This window comes from Pithys albifrons, chromosome 8, assembly GCF_047495875.1.
Source record: "Pithys albifrons albifrons isolate INPA30051 chromosome 8, PitAlb_v1, whole genome shotgun sequence".
NCBI classification, from domain to species: domain Eukaryota; kingdom Metazoa; phylum Chordata; class Aves; order Passeriformes; family Thamnophilidae; genus Pithys; species Pithys albifrons.
In genome coordinates this window covers 25907862-25927713 of record NC_092465.1, presented here as the reverse complement: position 1 = coordinate 25927713, position 19852 = coordinate 25907862, and the positions used below count along the sequence as shown (strand labels likewise).

At 42.6% G+C, this 19852-nt stretch overlaps 1 protein-coding gene across 18 annotated transcripts in view; it reads right to left on the bottom strand.

Annotated features, from left to right (window-relative positions):
* The window catches only part of ABI2 (abl interactor 2), a 71816-nt gene continuing 51964 nt past the window's right edge, over positions 1-19852 (bottom strand). For 3 of the 18 annotated variants that reach the window (XM_071562958.1, XM_071562960.1, XM_071562968.1), the window contains 6 exons: positions 19435-19559; positions 18345-18524; positions 15718-15876; positions 11479-11565; positions 10985-11158; positions 1-6037 (listed from right to left, as the gene is read on the bottom strand). In XM_071562958.1, the coding sequence (XP_071419059.1) occupies positions 5862-6037; positions 10985-11158; positions 11479-11565; positions 15718-15876; positions 18345-18524; positions 19435-19559 (901 nt within the window). In that variant the 3' untranslated portion in view covers positions 1-5861. The remainder of the gene's footprint in view (positions 6038-10984; positions 11159-11478; positions 11566-15717; positions 15877-18344; positions 18525-19434; positions 19560-19852) is intronic. The other 15 variants (XM_071562962.1, XM_071562964.1, XM_071562976.1 and 12 more) reach the window with 7 other exon arrangements.

The following is a 19852-nucleotide window of genomic DNA, read 5'->3' as shown; positions in this document are numbered from 1 at the left end:
TGTGCTTTGTTCCTTTTATTTAGGGCTTGTAACAAGAGGGTTTAGTACACAGCAACAGTTAATTCCAAGTACAATTAAAAAAATTTAAAAATTGGGTTTTGCACTCACTGGAAGGTGGGTCAAATGGCACACACAATAAAATGTTACTGGCGGCATACAGCTCCCCAGAGTCCTGGGGGCTTGGTCATTTACAGGGGGCTCTGCACTCATCCACTGCAGCAGCAGTACCAAAAGCAAAAGCACAGCGTGCTACTCCTCCGACTGCAAACCAAAGAGGGGGGGGGATCTGCTTTCAGAAAAGTGGGCATGGACAAAATCCATGTTAGACACCGACATCTCCAGAGAATTCATAGAAACTATTTGTCCATGCAAGTTGCAAAAGACACTTTTTCAAATGTGAAAAGAAGCACTTGTTACTTGTTCTTTACAAAAAAAATCTCAGACATGTCAGCACTTTACCAAGGTGCTGTAATGAAATGAATTTGTACACAGCTCTTCCTATTAGTCAGTAGTGATAGGATTCTTCTGAGGTGTTAAGAGAAACCAGAACAAAGGTACTGCACACATTTCAGCAGGGTCACCATGTCAGTGTTCAGCAGGTTGCTGGCTGTAGGCTGACCTCTGGACATCAGGCAGCTGCTGCTGCCTTCACTGTTTCATAATATGTCTTGCAATAAGCAATAAAATTAGTGTATTTAGCAGAGTACCAAAGAAACCAGTGCTTCCTGCAGGGCCAGGAAACTGAACAAAACTCATGGGTGTTTTTTTTTTTTAATGAAAGCAGCAGAACACCATGGTCTGTGAATTAATCTATCTAACAGCAGTTGTCAAACCGTGGCTGCATCAAGCTTTCAGCAACCTCCCCATGGACATGAGGTGGGGGTTCCACTATTGAAGTTTTAAAATCAGAATCAGAGCAGTAGGACTGTTACTAGACATTGACTTTAGCTACTGGGGAGAAAAAACCCCAAAACCACACATTGTTCCCTTCTTGTACTGTTCTGATCTCTTAGTAATAACGGGGCAGTGCCAAATACTGGGAGATGCCAAAAGATGGGGAAGGTGAATATAACCTTTAGCACAGTAGAGTCTTTTAAGCGGCACCCTCTAAGCTGTAGCCCATCATCTACCTGCTAATGCTCAGTTTCCACCAGAGATCAGTGTTGTAAAGACTTGCCTTAGTGATTGCAACAGCACTGTGCATTTTCCTCTGCCACAGCTGCCAGCATGGGAACTGGAGTCTCTGCGTCGTGTTTGTAACGCTGCCTCAACTGCTGCAGTGCTTGATCAGTGACTCTATACTTCGGATGCAAGTACCACTCCTAGTACAGCAACAGCACCACGGACTTTTCAACAGCAGCCTCCAGCACCTCCCAGAAAGTTGGCCTGCAGAGAATGCAGATGGTGCCTGTTTTACAAAATGTCCTGTCCCAGCTCTGGGAGGTGAAGGCCTGTAACTGCTCCCAATTTAATAACGCACATGAAGTGCCATCCTTTCCAGAAAGGAAACACAAGGTTTGCTTTATGCCTGGAGCCCACAGACATAGCTAATAAAAAAGCAAGCTCGTTTCCAGCAGAGGCACATCTGTGGCATTTGGTAAGAAGTGGTGCAAGTTGCTAGAAGAGCTCAGCACTAAGTCACCATCAAGCACAGGTGGGAGACACGACAGAAGCACAACAGTATCAGGCACAACCCTCTTCCACCTCTAGCCATCAACACACACATACACAGCAGGCAGCAGCCCACCCATGCTCCACCAGAAAAGGCTCATCAGCCCTGCTGCTGCCTCACTTTCTTTTCATGATCCACTGAAAAGCCCTGGATAAAAGTGGCACTTTGCAGAAGCTGAATCACTGCCCATGTCAACTTTGGCTGTCACTGAGAACCCTCAGCAGCAAAGAAAGAAAATGCCCAGCAGCAGTGAAAGGAGAACAAATTGCTCTAGCAAGAACCAGCTCACACCAGCAGCAAGCTCCAGCACTTTCAGGACCAGCTCAACTCAAGGACAAGGCGAATTCCAGGAACATGGTCAGCCTCCTGGTAATACACACCAAGTTCTGTCATCTACCTTGAGGCCATACCATACCTCTTGTCCTCCAGAGACAGCAGCAGCTCTTCAGTGCAGCAGTATCTGCCTGTGTCTCATCAGTGAGACCAGCAAGTGTTCAGGCATTGCTTCAGCTCTCTAGTGCCTACTCCAGCCAGTGCATTTAGAAACACCCTCAGGACTCTCAAACATAAAATTCGCTGCTTGCCTCTCCTACCCCCTCAGCCCTCTGCTGCAACAGTCACTGAGAGAAAAAAAAGAGGAGGTGAAAAAATGGGTGACACACATGCAACCTCAGTCGTCTCTCAGGCTGGAAAGAAGGCACCAAAATTAACCTGCTTCAGCACTAGATGTGGACATAGTCAGACTTCCTCTCATGCAGGCACATGATGGAGAGGCGGGTGTAATTAACAGCTTTGTCCCTGGGGCAAAGACAAGAAGAAACCTCTGACAGAGCAAACCAAGGCAAAATACACTGCTAGAGGATGCTGAGCAATATCTGTGCACAATGGAAACAGCTGGCTGATGGAAACAGCTGGCTGGGCTAAGGCAGTTCTCACAAGGGGAGAAACATACTCATTTTGGCCATACAGCACTCTTTGGGCTATGCTGGCGCATCTCCTTCCCCCACCTCTCATGCCTACACACTCCTGCTTCAACAGCCTGTGATGCTGAACACCTTCAGGAGTGGCAGCAGAACGCAGCAGTGAAGAGATGCTGTGCACCTATTTAAAATGTTGAGGTGTTTCTCACACACCCTCCCATCTGCCACCCCCTTTTAAGGTGTAAACCTATAAATTAAAAAGGGGTGGGAGAGAGAAGGTTTTGGGAAAGGAGAAGTACAGGGGAAAAATCTGGAAAAACAACCCTCACTGACTTTACTAGCATGCAATCTATGTAACATTAATATACAAAGCCTGTTTACCTTGGCCTGGTCTATGACCATTACATCACATCATCCCCAACAAGCCACAGTATTAAAAGCTGTACAAAATAAAAATATGCATAAAACTCAACAAATTTCTTTACATTAGTACTGCATAATAAAGCATAAAACCAGCAGGCGGTGACCCAGAAATTCCATCCACAGTTCTTGCAGGATAAACAATTCCACATGTTATCAGCAGGGACCAAACTAACCCCTGGCCCATCAGAACAAAGCCAGTTTTTCAAGGAATGTCACACATTCCACTTTCAAGGTTTTGCACCCTCATCTTCTGTGCTGGGCTCTGGCAAGAGTTCAGCTCACACTGCTCTGCTCTCAACATAGAACATGTGCCAAGAGGCAAACCCATCTGAATGAAGATTAAGGACAGGGGGGTGTATCGCACACAGGGGAGGTACACACTTATCCCCACCACCTGCCAGGACAGTTCAAGCACACACTCTGACACAGACTGGGCTAAAGACACGTCTCCCTAAAGCATGACCTGCCAGCTGGAGTGTGGGGGCACAGGCACAGGGGTTCAGCTCTCTTAGCAACTCACTATGCTGCCCTAACGCTGCATTTGAGCACCATGGGCTCAGTCCTTGCCATAAACATATCCAAGGCAAGAGAAGCCAGGAATCCTCTGACAGTCCTGGAAAACACAGCCACCCTGTAAGCACCAAAGGCTTGTGAGGGCTGCTGTTCAATCACCCTGGCTGCAAGCACTGCCTCCCTGTGCCGAAGTGTAGATCTGCCCAATGACACTACAAACTGTCATTCCAGTGACTACACAACCAGTGGTTCGGGGCTTGCTCCCAGAGAAATGATGGGCTGAGGGAGCTGAACATGGCTGCTTCTCCTAGTCTTGCTGCAAGACAAGTTTTCACAAAGAAAAAGGGTGTGTGTTCTGGCAAACACACCCAAACAATAATGCTGTCAGCTTCCAGAAAGAAGGCAGCAGTGCTTAGGCTACATGTGGACTGAGCAGGGGAGAAAATAACTTCTATCTGCACACCAGTTTCTTTAAAGTTGTCCCTGCTGCAAACTTCAACCAAACCAGTTCCTTGCATAAGCTCAGAGCAGGTGATATCGTTCCTCCATGTCCTGCAAACATCTCAACTGTTTTTCTCCTTTCCCCCTAAGCAGCTATGGCACCTCCCTGCCCAGGTTTGCACCACACCTGCACCTCCATCCTGGTATTGCACTAATTACCAAGCAAGGCATTGGGTCAATTACCTGCCTGTTGCCAATACCATCACAAACCCAGCCCTGTGCAGTGCTCTGTTTTACACACAGGCCTCTCCAAGACAGCTGCAGCATTGTCTCACCTTGGACAAGCTGCCACTGGTACCAGCTGGAACTGGGCCAGGTGACAGTCAAGAGTTGCCCAGGAAGATGCCCTGGCCCAGGAGGCTCTCACCACATAGGATCAGCTCAATTTGCAGGCTAACAAGGCTCAACAGAAAATTTAATCAGTTAATGCATGATATTTACCCAAAGGTAACATTTAGACCTTCCCTTAGGCAGACTAGTACAGCCGTCACTCAGTGACCACAGAGCAGAGTTTTTAACTGAGACTAGATTAAAAAGCCAAGTATCATCACAAAGGGCTACAGAGCCTTCAGTTGGGGTTACTCCACCCCAAGCCACCAGTACAGCTCAAAATATGTATTATAATAAACAGTGGAGAGGGCTAGGGAAAGAGCTAGAACTACTACTAGTTACTGCTTGGATTTCCATGGGAAACCAGTACACACAACAGCCCTTTTGCTTCCTCTGAAGAGTATTTGGCAACAGACATGAAGACGACAATTGCCGTTTGTCCTGCCTCTGCACAGGGCTCTCACAGTACGTATGCAAATCTAGGCATCAAGTACAAAATAGCCAACTTACAATACCTGATTGGACTTTTAAGATTATATTGTGCATAAGACTAAAGTCTGGGGGCAAGTTTCTCTAGTGCAAGCAGGCATGAGTAGATTTGAACCTTGGACCACACCCCCTAGAGTTTATCCTCAGACCCCAGGAGGACCTGTAAACTTTGTTCCGTCTTCACCGTCAGCGGCATCTGTGAGTTCTGTTTGAACTGGCAGAGACCATGGCAAGGAGGTCGCTGTGGAGAGGAGCACGTTTACATCAGTGCAGAACAAAAACAAGTATGTGGCATTCAAAAGATGAGGAAGTGGGGGCAGGGGCCCTCTCGGCTGCAGCCATCTGAATTGTCTGAACTGAGAGGTGAGTGAATGAAAGCCAGCTCTGTGTGCCCCTGCGCCAGCCTACATGTGCAGAGCAGCTGCAGAAGTGTTTACGCTAAAGATTTATCCAACTCTCTGAAGTCAGTGACAGAAACATCTCTGTGTAGAATCCCGGTGTCTGCTAGCACATGACTGTTCTTCCAGCTGCACAGGAGTGTGGTGTAGAAACAGGAGGGATGTCCACTGGCCAGTAACCTTCACCACAAGCCTCCAGGACATACCCAGTGCCAGGCACTGCTGCCAGCGGTAACACCACAGGGGCACACAGGATTCCTGAGACAGATCCCAAGGCCTGTCAGAAGAAGTCAGAATTTGAGTGAAGTATCAGCTACTCAGCAAGTTTCTTACATCTGAATGGGTCAGGTTAATTCAAAGTCAGATAGCTCAGCATAGCCTCTGCTGGCCTCTGGAAGAGCCATTTGTTCAAACAACTCAAATCACTACTGTTTTATAATGAGAAGGAAAAAAGAAAAAAAACCCAAAAAAAACCCAAAAAAACAAAAGCAAAAGAGTGGTTGTTACAATTATCCTTCATTCAGTTATACTGGATAGGGCCCCAGAGGCTGGCGGAGACCTGGGAAGCCCTGACAGGTCCTGCAGCAGGAGATGCAGTGTTCTGTCCTCTAGTCTTCACTCCGAGTAATGCATGATCGACTCCACGTAGTTCCCTGGGAAGAGCCCTGTCACTCCATTCATGACCCCCTCATACCAGCCATCATCATTTTTCTTGATGACGTAAATGATGGCACCTTCCTGAAAGGAGAGCTCATCTTCTTTGTCCTTGGTGTAGTCATAGATCGCCACCACTAGGAAAGAACAGAGCATGACTGTTAGCAGAGGTACAGGGAGGAAATCAAATCACCCTGCCTTGTCCTGGCAATCCCAGAGAACTGCACTGCCCCCACAACACAAGTGCAGAAGGACCTGCTGAGAGGGACAGTTTCTTCCAATCCCTTTTGTAAGAGCTCATGCTTTGAAGCACATGAGCCAGGACTCCTTTAACTCTTCTATTCTTACTATTTTCAGACCCTCCCAGAGGAAGTTTATGACTGCATGATAAATTTTTGGTGTGGAATGATATTCATGTATTAGAAATACACGTTAAACCAGATCTCAGTGCAACTAAGACCTGGAAAAGATGGAAGAGGGAGAGTAGCAAGAGCTCTTTTCAGATCACAGTAAGAATGAGCCAAGGCTGATGTCCCAGACTTCCAATACTTTAGCTACTTTCACATTAAAATCCCTAAAATGAGTACATGCAGTCTCAATAGCCAGCAGCCACTCCCAAGGTATACAGCACCAAGGTGGGTGAATCCTGTTAGGAGTGATGAAGAAGAAAGGTGGAAACAAAATATCCACAAACTGTATCAGGACGTTTTCTTACAGCTGTGGAATATTTTACTGAAGGCACAAAAGTTGTTGGGAAAAGTCAAAGAAATTGGACGAAGTACTGGCAAATATTAAATGGAACATTGTCCTGAAATGGCAGAAAATAAGACATCAACGTGATATGTTTTTCCATTCTCAGTCCTATCATTATTTGTTCCATAGAGAAAATGAGTTAAGTCAGACTCTGAGTACTTTAACAAATAGCATCAATCACTGCTTTGAGCACTTGGCAATGAAACGTGCAGTGTTGCCATTGAAAAAAAAAAAGAGGATGTTGGTCAGGGATCCTAAAATTTTGTACTGGGGATAGAAGGGAAGATACTCCATAAACTAAAGCAAGGATTAAAAATTAACACCATGTGCTCATAAGCACACTATCCAAGAATCTTACTAAACTCATCATTCTTTTCAAAATAAAAGAGGTAATTTCCTTTTAAGGGAGCAAAGGAATCAACACAAATATTTAATAGGGAAACCTAGATCCAGCAGAGATTATACAGATCAGTCCTGGTAGAGAATCAGACTACGAACAGAGATTTATTTTTTTTGTTATTATTTGACTAGAGCATATTTAAAAAACACGTTGTTGGCGCTACACTTGTGCCAGCGGTTGTTAAGTAACTCATTCTAATTACTTTTAGACATATAATTCTAAACAAACAAAACACGAATGAAGAATGAGTAAATTTTTAGCCTGAAAACCAGAAGTCACTGTATGAACACACAATGCATTTAATTAAGGTCCTTCAAAATTCCTTTTTAACTGTTAATTTTTAAAGGTCTTAGAGTCACTGTGCTATTTTCCTTCATTTTTCTGATAAAAATAATCCAAGGATCATAGTAACTTCCGATTCCTTTCTTTCTCACATTTGAGTATACTGTAGTCCCTTTTGATACTGAATAGATTCATTATTTCATGATCACAAGGAGGAAACTCCTCCTTTGTGAAGAAAATTTGCTTCCTGTAAAGCCCCTTATAACATTACCCGAAGCTTGGGTTTGTTTTTAAATCACCATCGCTTCCCCCAGCATGTTATTTTTGTACTGGCAACACTCCTCTCTCTAAAAGGCTATTTAATTCTTCTGTCTGTAGTCCCACCAGTTCAAGCTGTGAGCTCATCACATGCCACGAGTTACCTGAGTCCAGGCCAGAACTGCAGGAAAGGCTCCAGATGGGACAGGAAGCAGCAGTACTGACACAGGAGGTGGCATCCCTCCCTGTCAGCCTGAGCCAGAGCCTCTTCTAGTTTCTATTTGAATACGTTTCCATGCAGTTACGAAAAACAGAATTACTCATTTAGGTTGATATTCTTCCAGTCAGTGATCTTTGGTTCTTCAACCATTACACAGAGTTTGGCTAAACTCTGTTGCATCAAATTGACCACAAATGCAGGCCACTTTCTCTGTGTGGTATGACAGCAATTTTTCCTTTTGGATACCCATTCCATTTATCCGATTTGCAAAGCCAGTCGATTTTCTTACCTTTCCATGCCACCCATCCCAACACAGAGCTCAATGGCAAACTGCAGTGTGTGTCCCTGGACACTGCAGGTTGGTTGTTGCTATTACAGCCACATGGGAGAGTCCTCAAGTTCAACATCCCCAGAACCTATATCCTACCTAAGCATTTCTCCATCTGCTCCAAATGGATCTGCTCTGCACTTCCTTCTCAGCTGTAGGCTAGAGCATGTCTTCATGTTAAAGGTACCTCCCCCCACTCTGCCTGACCCCTTGACAGAACAGGGTCACACCGAACCCCATTTCAGTACAGCAACCCCTGCATTTGACACCTCCTGGGTGTCCCAGCTTCCATAGCAAGGGTCACCTACTCTAATCCTTAACTGCTTTCATATGAACTTAAATAAGAGAATGGTCACACCAAAAGAACAAATATAAATCCTAGGAACTGCTGCTCTACTTACTGGGGGTAAATGTGTTGGAACAGCCACTTCCATCCGTTTTGTCCACATTGAATCATGTGGCACAGAATATTATTTACAGGAACTTAAGAACTTGGCACAAGATAAATCGTTTTGCAGAAGATAAAGCATTGTAATTCCCAGCAGGATTAGCATACACATTCTTTGAGTATGAAAGTCTTCTCTTAGCATGGGGCTTTTCATTAACTTTAAAGCTTCAAAACTTGCCAAGCACTTCTCTCCCAACTCCAGCAAAGCAGTCAAATCTCAAGACATGGGCTGAACGTAAGTAGAGCTATTCATGTAACTACAACAGAATCCACACCCATGTCGAGATCAATTTGTTCTGGTATCCTAAAACTACTATTTAATAGTTCTTCCTACATTGAAAACACTTTAGTTTGCTATTACCTTTGTCCGTGTTTCTAAAAACATACCAACCTTTTAGACATTTTAGTCATCTAGTTTTCAAAATACAGATCAAAATTACGTTTTCATATGGGCCTCCACACCAATACGAGACATTGCTTGGCTTCCTACACTTGTGCTCTCCACAGGAAAATTGTTCTGACTAAAAGCCTAACTTTCTCCAGCTTATCTTTAAAGACTCCCCTACACAGTTTTGCTATCCATGTGCTATTGCTTGTAAATATCAAACTGAAGTGCCTGGACTGCCTGCTGAGATGTAACAGATCTATGCATATATGCACCTATATAAACTATTTTGGTTCACAAGCTCATCGAAGTCATACAGAAAAGTGGAACAGAACAACAGGCTGTCATTGAAATGTCATCATTTCTTCAAATACAGAGTTGTTTTTCCAGACCAAGAGCACACCCACACCCACACACACCCACACCCACCCTCTGCGTTAGTATGAGAAACTATGAACAGGCAATGCACACAGCAGGGTCCTCTTTTTTCTCTTTTGCTCCCAGCTGAAATGCCACTGAGGTTGTGCTGAGGGCCAGACACATAACAAAGTTAGTGGTATGAATGTAGAATTAGGCTACAGAGTATCTTGTGCCGGCAAAAACAGAGAAAAACCTCGAGACTTACTCTCCTATTAAAAAGTAATGTGCCTCCAGTCTTCATCCAGTATAGAATACATCATCCACAATGAAACAGAGCAGATATCGTGCATTCTCAGAACTGCCTGATAAGAAGTTCATCCTGTACTTGCTGAAATGACCTGTACTGGTCCAACCTGAAAAAAATTTGCCATCCTTCCCCAAAGGAAAAAAATCTGACATCAGGAACCCAACCACACCAAAACCTGATTTTCTGAAGCCAGGGAACTAATATCATTAATCAAAAATACCGTCCAAACTGCACGGCAAAAGGAGTACTACAAGTATGAGATACCTGTTCCCCTACCCTCCCTCATGGAAAAAGCTTCCCCAACCACAATAAACTGAAGCAACTTTTCATCAAGGAACCTGTGTACATCAACAGGGAACAGTGTCCCTTTCTGCCAGCCAGGGGTGGGGAGAGGTTGGTAGATAAAGTCAGTCATGTAAATGCCTTGCAAATCAGCTTCTTCCTCTGACACAGCCTCAGCTTGTCAGCAAACCCTGTGAGCTCCTTGCACGAAACACACCAGCTACATGGGGGTGGGGAGTCATAAAACCACTCCTGCATCTGCATATTCCTCCATCTTCCTCAGGAACAGTAATATCTTCTTCAAGCTAGAGTTGGCAGAAAGTGCCTCTTCCACCTTTTTTTATTCCTGTTCCCTCATGTACTGCACTGGGTTGATCTTTGTGGCATTCTTCTTTCCCCTGACGCAGCCTAAATGGGTCTCGCAGTCCCCTGCATGCCTGGTGGCTTTGTGCAATTAGACTATGTATCACCTTTGTAAGAGGTACAGGATCCCATTTCACAGACACCAGGCAGCAGATTTGTTCATATTCAAGTGCCCCATTTGCCTACCGAGTTTATTTTACCTGTAGTTTTACTCCAGCATGTCTGCACACACCTCTTCAGAAGGGGAAGACACCGAGGTGCAGTCACACAGCAGTGCCACAGTTAATCAGTCTCACACAGACCCAGCACTTTCTAGCTCAGCACAGCAGCACTGCAGCTCCCAGAGCCCCAAACACAAATGCAACACTCATTCATTCACTTCTGGCCTCATATGAGCATGATTATCAGGATTAAGCAAAAGGTGAGTCTTGGGTAGGTTACAGAGGAATTAAAAAATACGTAGTTAGCCAAGTAGTCATCACCTTCCCTTTGTGGAAAGAGGGGTAAAAGAGTCAGACTTGAAGAGTAGATTAAGTTTCATTCTTTTAAGTTGCCATTTGGAGGAGCACCTCTACCACAATATCAAATACTGGCTATGAAGGATCTAGTCAAACTTCATGTCCAAAAGCAGGATGAGAGGGGTTCATAAATCAATGTTACAAACACAACCCTACTGTCCCTCCTAGCTCCACACCTACCCTTTTCTAAGTACGTCCTTGGTGCCCAAGGAGGGTCCTCCTCAGCATAGGGATCACTGTACTCCACCACAGCTGCTTCCTCCTCCTCGTAATCCTCTGGAGGTGGGGGTGGAGGTGGAGACTCATCAAACACTGCCTCATCCACAGGCGGTGGCGGGGGAGGAGTATCTGAAACTGAAATAAGCAACAGTACAGCCATGAACGTGTGTCCAGACCAGGGTGGCAGGTTGAAGTAATACTTCCTATCCCACTTAGTTGCACTGGAACAACAGTTACAATTCATGAAAATACACTAGAGACAATAAAATTCAGAGAATGAAGAATCAGGTACCTCCAATAAAGTTATTTCCTTTTCCCACCCTTCACAATTTCCAGCAAACTTGCAGAGGCAGTAGAGAAGGCAGAATTATGGCTTTATACAGTCAAATCTTTCCAACTCAAAGCAAAAGCCACATCCAGTAATAAAACATAGCACAATGAAGCAGCAAACTTACTGTTTTCTTGAACTCTGGCCACAAATCCCATTAGTGGTAACTGTGGAGTTACCTGTAGGATGGAGGGGGGAGGAGGAGCAAGGGATGCTGCCACAGAAATTAAAAAGAGAGGCATTCAGTTAGAAATACAACAAAGCAGCAAACAGGAGAGCAGACATCACCACCACTCAGACAGTGTAGCAGGCTGCCAAGAAGCTGAGATAAAAAGACTGACATTCAAACAAAAATGGCTCAGGTGGTTTAAGCATATTCCTAATCCTTCCTTCAAGGCTATTTCTCAATTTTAAAAATTTCCAAGCCAGATCTTTTTCATAATATTAAGAATCCATGCTGAAAGATTTTTCTGACTTGACTATGAGATGCCCTTAAGCTGAAGTTTATTACTACAGAATATAGCACTTTATGAACAGACCTAATTGAAAAATATATCAAGAGGACTCTTTCCCTATAATCCTGCCCTTTCAGATTAATTTATAGAGGTGACTAACAGCATCCACAAATACCTAGTAATGAAAATGGATATAGCTCTTTTTTCCCCAAAATGTAAGCCAAAAAGCCCATCAAATGAGGCAGTTGTTTGAGACAAAACAGGAAAAGATGCCTTTAGAGAACTGTGCATATCTGGAAGACAGAACACTTCTGACCTTACTGGGAGAACAGAGCACACTGTGTTGCTGCCAAACCACAGGACCTATTCCAGATGTGCTGCCTCATTTCCTTCCCACCTGACTTCACAGACCATGCACTGAACTCTGAACAGCCCTTTTAGTAGTACGAGAAGAGCTGTCTTTGTACAATATTTGTGAATTCACAGTTAAAGAAGATACTTTCAGCCAGTTGTAAATGTCACACTGAACTGTGGGTTAAGCCTGGAATAGAAGTTTCAGTTATCTAGTTAAAAACACAGGTTTTATCTGGGTTGAATATACTTTGAGTAATGCAGTAACATTCTTTAAGCCAGTTGCAAGATTATTTTTCAGAAAGCACACCTCAGGAAAAGCACAAATAAGTAATTTTGTTGTTAGTATGTGGCATACAAAAAACATTTAATCATGTCCAAAATGCTGAGGGGAAAAAGGTCTGCATTTCATGTACCAATACATTTATTTAGCTTGCAGACAGAACTAAATTAATTTCAGACTAATCCCAGAGCTGGTAAGAAAACTACCAGGTATGATGTAGCATTTTTCAGAATTAATTCACATCATCATAGCAGGAGAAAAGAACTCCATGGCATTTACAAGTCACATCTCAAAATTTCTTGTCATTCACATTGCTTTCACAACTGCACACCCTAAACAAAAAAATCCCCAACAGCAACCATCCTTTTTGTTGCAAAAATATGCTTGTACCTCCATATAACCCAGGTTCCATTATCTCACAATCTACTTAGTATCTCTTGAGAAAAACTGAAATACATTTCTGATTACAGTTTCTTTGACTTGAATGACATGACCTCAGAGTATTTATTCTTTCAAGTGCAACCACATTGGCTGGGAAAAGATTTGGTCTTGCATTTTTTCAAAGCAAGAAATGGGAACTTGAAGTCCTATTGAGAAGCAATAATATTGCTGAATTCAGCATTCTTGTGCCACTGGGAAGTCCCTGTTTTTTTAATAATATATGCTATAAAAATGTTCCATTTCAAAATGGTTCCTCTATTCAACATCATGTGGATTCATACAATCATACATTCTATCACAGGAGAGTAACTTCAGTTTCCTCGGTCCCTTCAACGTACTCTGTGAATTAGATATATTTCTTTGAAAGAAGGAACGAGGCTTTCCTTAGCGAAAAATAAATTGCTCTAGACAAGCATGCCAAGCAAATACCAAAAAAATCCCTTAGTTTAGTTTGGGTTGTATAGTTTAATCAGAATGGTGATGCTAACACTGCCTGACATCATTCCTTGTTTATTTTAACCCTTCAGTTTGTGCTTCTGTCTATGCACTCTTGCATATGAGTCTGTGCACACTCATATTATACTGTCGCTATATACTATATAATGACTCTAATCTAGCTATGACTTTTAGGAGCCAACACAGTAAGTATTTTATTAATAATGATTTTGTTTATACAGTGCAGCAGAAGAACTTTAATGTGCCTCTGCTGTCTCAAAATATGAACTACATACCACCTTAAATGTTGCCTCCCACCTGCCTTCCATACTGACCACTGATGGATTACAGTGGCTGTAAATTAATTCAGAAATGCTTAAGAGCACCTTCCACTAGGTTGCTTCAGGCAGGTAAAAATTTAGCTGTAGAAAGAGGGTGTAGTGCCAATCACCATCTCAATATTTGCCCAGTTTCTCCCACAGGGTTTTTAGCTCGTGCTGAGCTCTGTACTGCTTAGACACTGGTATCTAAGGCTGCAAAGTTAAAACTTTGACATGGCTGGCACGAGTGGCTTTGAGACAGACATATGCTGAGATCATTTAGGGTCTGCATTTCTTAATATTTTTTTTTAGTTGTTACAAAAGGTCTCATCATGAAGTAGAAAAATTATATTATCTTAGAAATGGCAATCAACAGAACACAGCAATGCAAGTATATTTCATCGACTTGTCAAGTGAATACACAAACACGACTATGCCAACATACTAAAAATGGCACTGGAAATAACAGTACTGTGTTATCGCCCAACAACCTATGAAGAACAAGAAGCCATAGCTGGCACGTTCCTCTGCCTGTTGTAAGGTCTTTTCCACCTCTCATGTTTCTGTCTTCTCCCTCTCTTCAGGAATGCTGAGAAGCAATTGTGGCCTCTGTCCTGTCACAAACTAACCCTGCTCCTTACTGACACAGCAGTGCCTCTGTTCTTAGAGTCTCCATCAATGATGCATGCTTGTGCATCCTCTCCTCTCAAGGAACACTCAAAAAACCCCCTTGGTTTAGTGTAACTGCAAAGTTAATACATTCTGTATTCTGCTAGGTGTATCAAGAAAAAGTATCTCACTAAAACTGCTTATTTATATTGCATCAGATATGCCAGTATAACTGAAGCATTTTGTTTGTGATTTACAGTTCAAGCGACTAATCACCATAATAATTGTCTTCTTTCTGAATACACAGATTGAATTGTGGTTATGCAACTTATTTAAAGTCTATTTGGCATTTCCTATGATTACCTATTAACAATGCAAAGGCAGTTTGTAGAGAATTATCTTTTTGCTAAAGCAGAAATGCACAGCAGTTGTCAAAACCACTCTGGATATAGTGAAAATCCTCTTTATTGCAAAAGTAATCCTGAAAGGCTTCTTTTATTGCTAGTACCCTTTCCTTCTCACCTATCTCCCCTTCAGCCTTCAATGTGCAAATAATGTGCTTAAAAAATACCACATATTTCAGGCAACTGGGCTACAATTTAGCCATAAAACCTCTTCCACTGCCCCATCCCCAGCAGGCCCATGCACTTCCTTCTCAAGTTCAGCACACACATCTCTCTGCGGGGTAGCTCACAAACAGTGAACCTGATCAAACCCCTTAAATGCAGATTACAGCATCTGACCTAATTCCAAGTTCAGTGCTCAGCTTAATAAAAAAAATAAACCAACTAACACACACACTTGAAAACCCATCAACACACTGTAGTGCTTGTAAGTCAACATTCAATCCTGCTGCATCTTCCTGGAGATTTGTCAAAAGAGAAACTCTCCCCTCCTCTATCCGAACCTTCCCATCTCACCAGAAACATGGGAGAAAAGGCTCAGATAAAAGGCTGCTGCATTATGCTGACACACAGGACATGCCATCCCTGTTAATATCTCATCTTGCTTTGTAAGGTCACCCATTAAAATAACATCCCTTGTGGGCTTACAGAACAACACAGCTCCTCACATCCCACGTGTCTAATGATTACCCTTGTATATCAAGTGCAATTTCTTCAACTGTCCATTAATCAGAAGGAAAAAGCACACAAGATAAAAGACTGATTAATCAGCAAAGTCAAATACCCATCCCACGCCAAAGCAGGTCTATAGTATGGTCAAGGACTAAAGGTTGTCTAATAGGGACTGTGACATAAAAAGTAAATTATTTGGCAACAAAGCCAGTATTGTTTTATGCTGCTCGCCATAATGGAAGCTGAACACTCTGCACTTGCACCACAGCTTTGGCATGGCTACCAGCAACAGCGTGGCAGTGCAAGATCTGCAATGGAGACAACATAAAATTTCAGAGACCTGAAGGTCATGCTCTCTCCCCTGCTGAACTGAATGGGGCAGACAAGCTGTCTCACCTGGGTTCTGGTTATAAAAAGGTCCCCCGTTGATCTGGTTCTGCAGGCTGGTCTGCGAGGTGATGGAAGGAGGGCGCCGGTAGGGCAGTGACCCCCCGATGGTGGGGGGGGTGTGCCGAGCCGCAGGCCTGTTCATGCTGTAGAACTGCACGGGGTGACCTGGGGTAAACACGGAAATGCATTAGCAAAGAGAGAACGATGCCTGACTTTTTGTATCTGCACTCAACTTGCAAAGGCTTGGAAAGGTTTCTGTTGTTTTTCCTTTCAAGACAGCCTCCATCCTAGAAGGACTCAGCCACTCCAGCTGCAGACTGGCTGCAGGGCACTGGGTATCTCAACAGCAACACAAAAAACAACTCTCCCAATTGCCTGTACTCAGCAATGCTTACAAAAGCCAGTATGAAAATACAAAGGTGTCTAAGCTACAAAGCTTCAGAATAAAAGAAAATAATTCCCAGTTATCTATTTTAAATAATGGTTTACAATAACTTCTTGTGAATTGGGTGATTTATAAACCTGCAAAAAGTAACACTTCAGAGTCCTGCAATTAAGAAACACACATGTAAAAACTAATTGTATGCCATTCCCAGGATTCAAGGCTGTTACTTTCTAGAACTGAAAAACACAACACTACCTATCTTAGTGATGGTTAGAAGATATGCAGAGAATCATCTTGGAGAAGAGAATGTTAGAAACTGCTTGAAGGATGGAATAAATGAAGTCATACTCAGAAACCCTCTTTAGGGAGCTGTCAATTAAAATAACTCCTTTAAAACTTGCTCCTTTAAAACTTCCTGTATTCAAGTTGTTAATCCTGAATCTAAGCAAGCAATGAATGAAGCAAGCTATCTTCTGTGCTCACATAAAATTCTCTGGATTTTATACTGCATGGAACAGAAAGCTGGATTTATTATACCCATATGGGTTATTAGCTCCCCAAACTATTCTGTCTCCACCATTTGTCCTAGAAGTAAATTTCAGAGTTTGCAAAGAAGCAAGGGATGGTCACTGTGATTGAGGAGAGAATCAAATTGGGAAGCAGAACAAAGGAATGTGCAATTTTTGTAAAAAACCTGCACTGTTCCCCACTATGTTTTGATTGCTTTGCAAAACTTCACACTAAGTCAGTAAATGAAAACGCAAGTTGCTTGCTCTGTTACTTGCTTCTAAAAGCAACTGCACGACCCAGAGATTCACACTCCTCCTGCTTTGTACAGGTACATATATTTTTTAAAATGCACTTTTTACAGATGAGGAATAGCTCAGAAAGAATCCACCCAGTATATGGGCTTTTGCACATTTTCCCTGATGCATCTTTCCAACGTGTGTCTCTCTCTGTCACTTAAGAAATTGGTGGTGATTGGAGAGAAAGGAAGAGAGAAGAAACAGGGGTAAGAGGGTTTTAAGGATCAAAAACTACAACGTCATGAACAGTGAATTATCCAGTTTCTTCAAATACTTTATTTTAGAGAAGCCATACAAGCAACCTCACTAATAAATAGCACAGGGGAGCAAAATATCTTCATAAAAATGGTAAGGAACCCGAAATTACTTTTATGGAATTGTGAATGTGAATTAACAGCCATTAATTTCGACTTGTTAAAAATACAGAAACAACATGGCTTAAGAACTGGGATACTGACAGTGCATCAAAAATGGAAACTGATTGAGGCCCCACATGCCACAGCTCATCTTCTAAACATAGAAGAAGACAGCAGGATCACCTTCTGATACCAAAATTCATCACATTTTAGAAAGTTCTAGTCACAGTTATGGATTCTAGTGTGTTTTCTAATTTCAAACTAAATGCAATTTCAGGAATGCTTCTGGAACCTGGTGCAATTCTTAGGAAGACAGATGAACACTGATAAACACACAAACCAATTCACAGCCTTGTGAGCAGCCTCCACTATAATGAAAAGTAACAAAGCATGCGGAGGCTAAAGGAGATCTCCACAACGCAGGTGTCCCTCCTCCTCGAAGGGTAACACAGCACAGTGCTGTGATTGGTAACCACTACACACTGCAACTTCAGCATATGAGAAAATGAAAACTGCAGCACTGAAAAAAGCAAGTTGCAATATACACCCAAAGCACCACATATTAAACCAAAATGCTTTAATATTATTCTGCATAATAAAAACTTGAATTTTACCTAATACAGAACACAAAAAATTTGCTCATTTTATCAGTTCATTGAAGTGAGACTTGTCATATGAAAGCATTGAAGAGACCAGTCATATAAGTAATACTTTGCTAGATGCACTTTTTATTTATTCCATTAATGAAAGGGAATAATCAGACCCAGAAATATCAGTGCTAGTTCCCTCCACACACAATTATTCTATGAGGCTCTCAGTATCCAAACAGAAATAAAATTACAATTCAATATATAATTATATAACTGCAAAAGTAGTCAAGTTATAAAATTAAATTATTGCTGTTTATAAAACTAGCAGACCTTCAATTGTCTACTATTACTTTATAGTTGAGTAGTAGCAAATATTTCTAGTTATAATTAGATTGTTAAAAACATTGTTAATCACTACTGCTGAAGTAACTTTGCCCAGCCTTGGACCATGCTCACATCTGGGTTCACCTGCCCAGCAGCTGGAGCAGACACTCACCTGTAGAGGGTGTGGAAGAAACAGCGGGGGGAGTTGGAGAGGTGAAGCCATCGGCAAGGGGCTGAGCTCCTGCAGCAGCAGCAGCATCTGGGGCAGCGGAGGAGGGGGCAGGAGCAGGAGGAGTGGGGGCAGGAGCAGAGGTAGCAGGAAGGGGAGAAGTGCCAGCTGAGCCAGCAGGGGCTGAGTGAAGAGAGGAGGAAGAGGTGGAGTTAATAAGGAGATATGTTAGCAAGGATTAGAGAAAGCCTTTGACTATTTAGTGTTAGCTGTTTATTAGCTGCATATATTTAGAATGCACAAGATGAGAGAACAATGGAGCTGTTAAAGAAAGGCTCATTCCTATGTAAATGGTAAATGAAGGTCAAGCAAAACCACTTCTTTTCAGGTCTGAAGGGAATAATCCGAAACTTTTCACTGAAAGGCACTACTTTTCAAAGATGTGTTTACATTTTGTTATTTATGCTTCAATGTGCAGCATGGTCATCTTGAGCTTTTGTATGTATTAGAAAATATAAAGAGGAAAGCAAAAAATTTCTATCTCTGTTTCAGAAGCACCACATATTTCAGATCATGCTGCAAGCCAACTATACACTCTTCTTCACTGAAAAGGTTGAGCAAAGGAAAAAGAAGTACTAATAACACTTCCTATTTCTGGAAAGACTGGGGCCATTACACCGAACAAGTATCTCTCTGTCACAATTCAGGCTTGCATTAATGTACTGAAGATTTACCCAATGCCTGCAACTCGTTTCATCTAATTTTCTAAAAACATGCTATTACATATCTGCATAAACAGCCAATGAAAAAACATTCTCTTGCTTAAAAGGACAATGGAAGTTTCCCTCAGCCCACTGAAAAGGTGCTGTGCCCTACCCTGTCACATGCAGGCAGTCAAGCAAAAAATTCTGATAAACCAATTAATACATAAAAGGAGCACAACAGCACATCAGACACTCTCAGAAAAGATGCTACTTGATTCAAACTCATAGTATCAATAGCAATGAACTCAGACTTTCCTTAGAGTTTAGGAAACTGCAAACACTCAAGGTTACTGCTGAGTCAGAAGGAGGAACAGCAAGTTTCTGTTTACCTGGATACACACTGGGAGGAGATGGTGTGGGAACAGCAATGGGAACACCTACACTTCCACTTCCACTGTTCTCTCGACTGCTGCTCCGACTGCTTGGGTGGCTTCCTCCACTACTGCCACTGCTGCTGTAAGGAGCCAAAATAACCAGGACATGAATATGCTGCTGTGCATGCTGAAACAAAAGATTCCTCACACACCACCTTACTAAATCAGAGAAATAACAGAGAACGAGAGAAAAGAAACAAGGATGATATAAACCTATATAAAGCTGGATTTTCCTAAAACTCTTCCTTTTGACTACAACTCGGCAGGGTTTTCAGTGACTCTCAGTGAACTTGCCCAAGAATGTAACACCTCCAGAACCTTGTCCAAAGCACATCATTCCAGGATTGTCAGATGCCTACACAGCAAACACAGA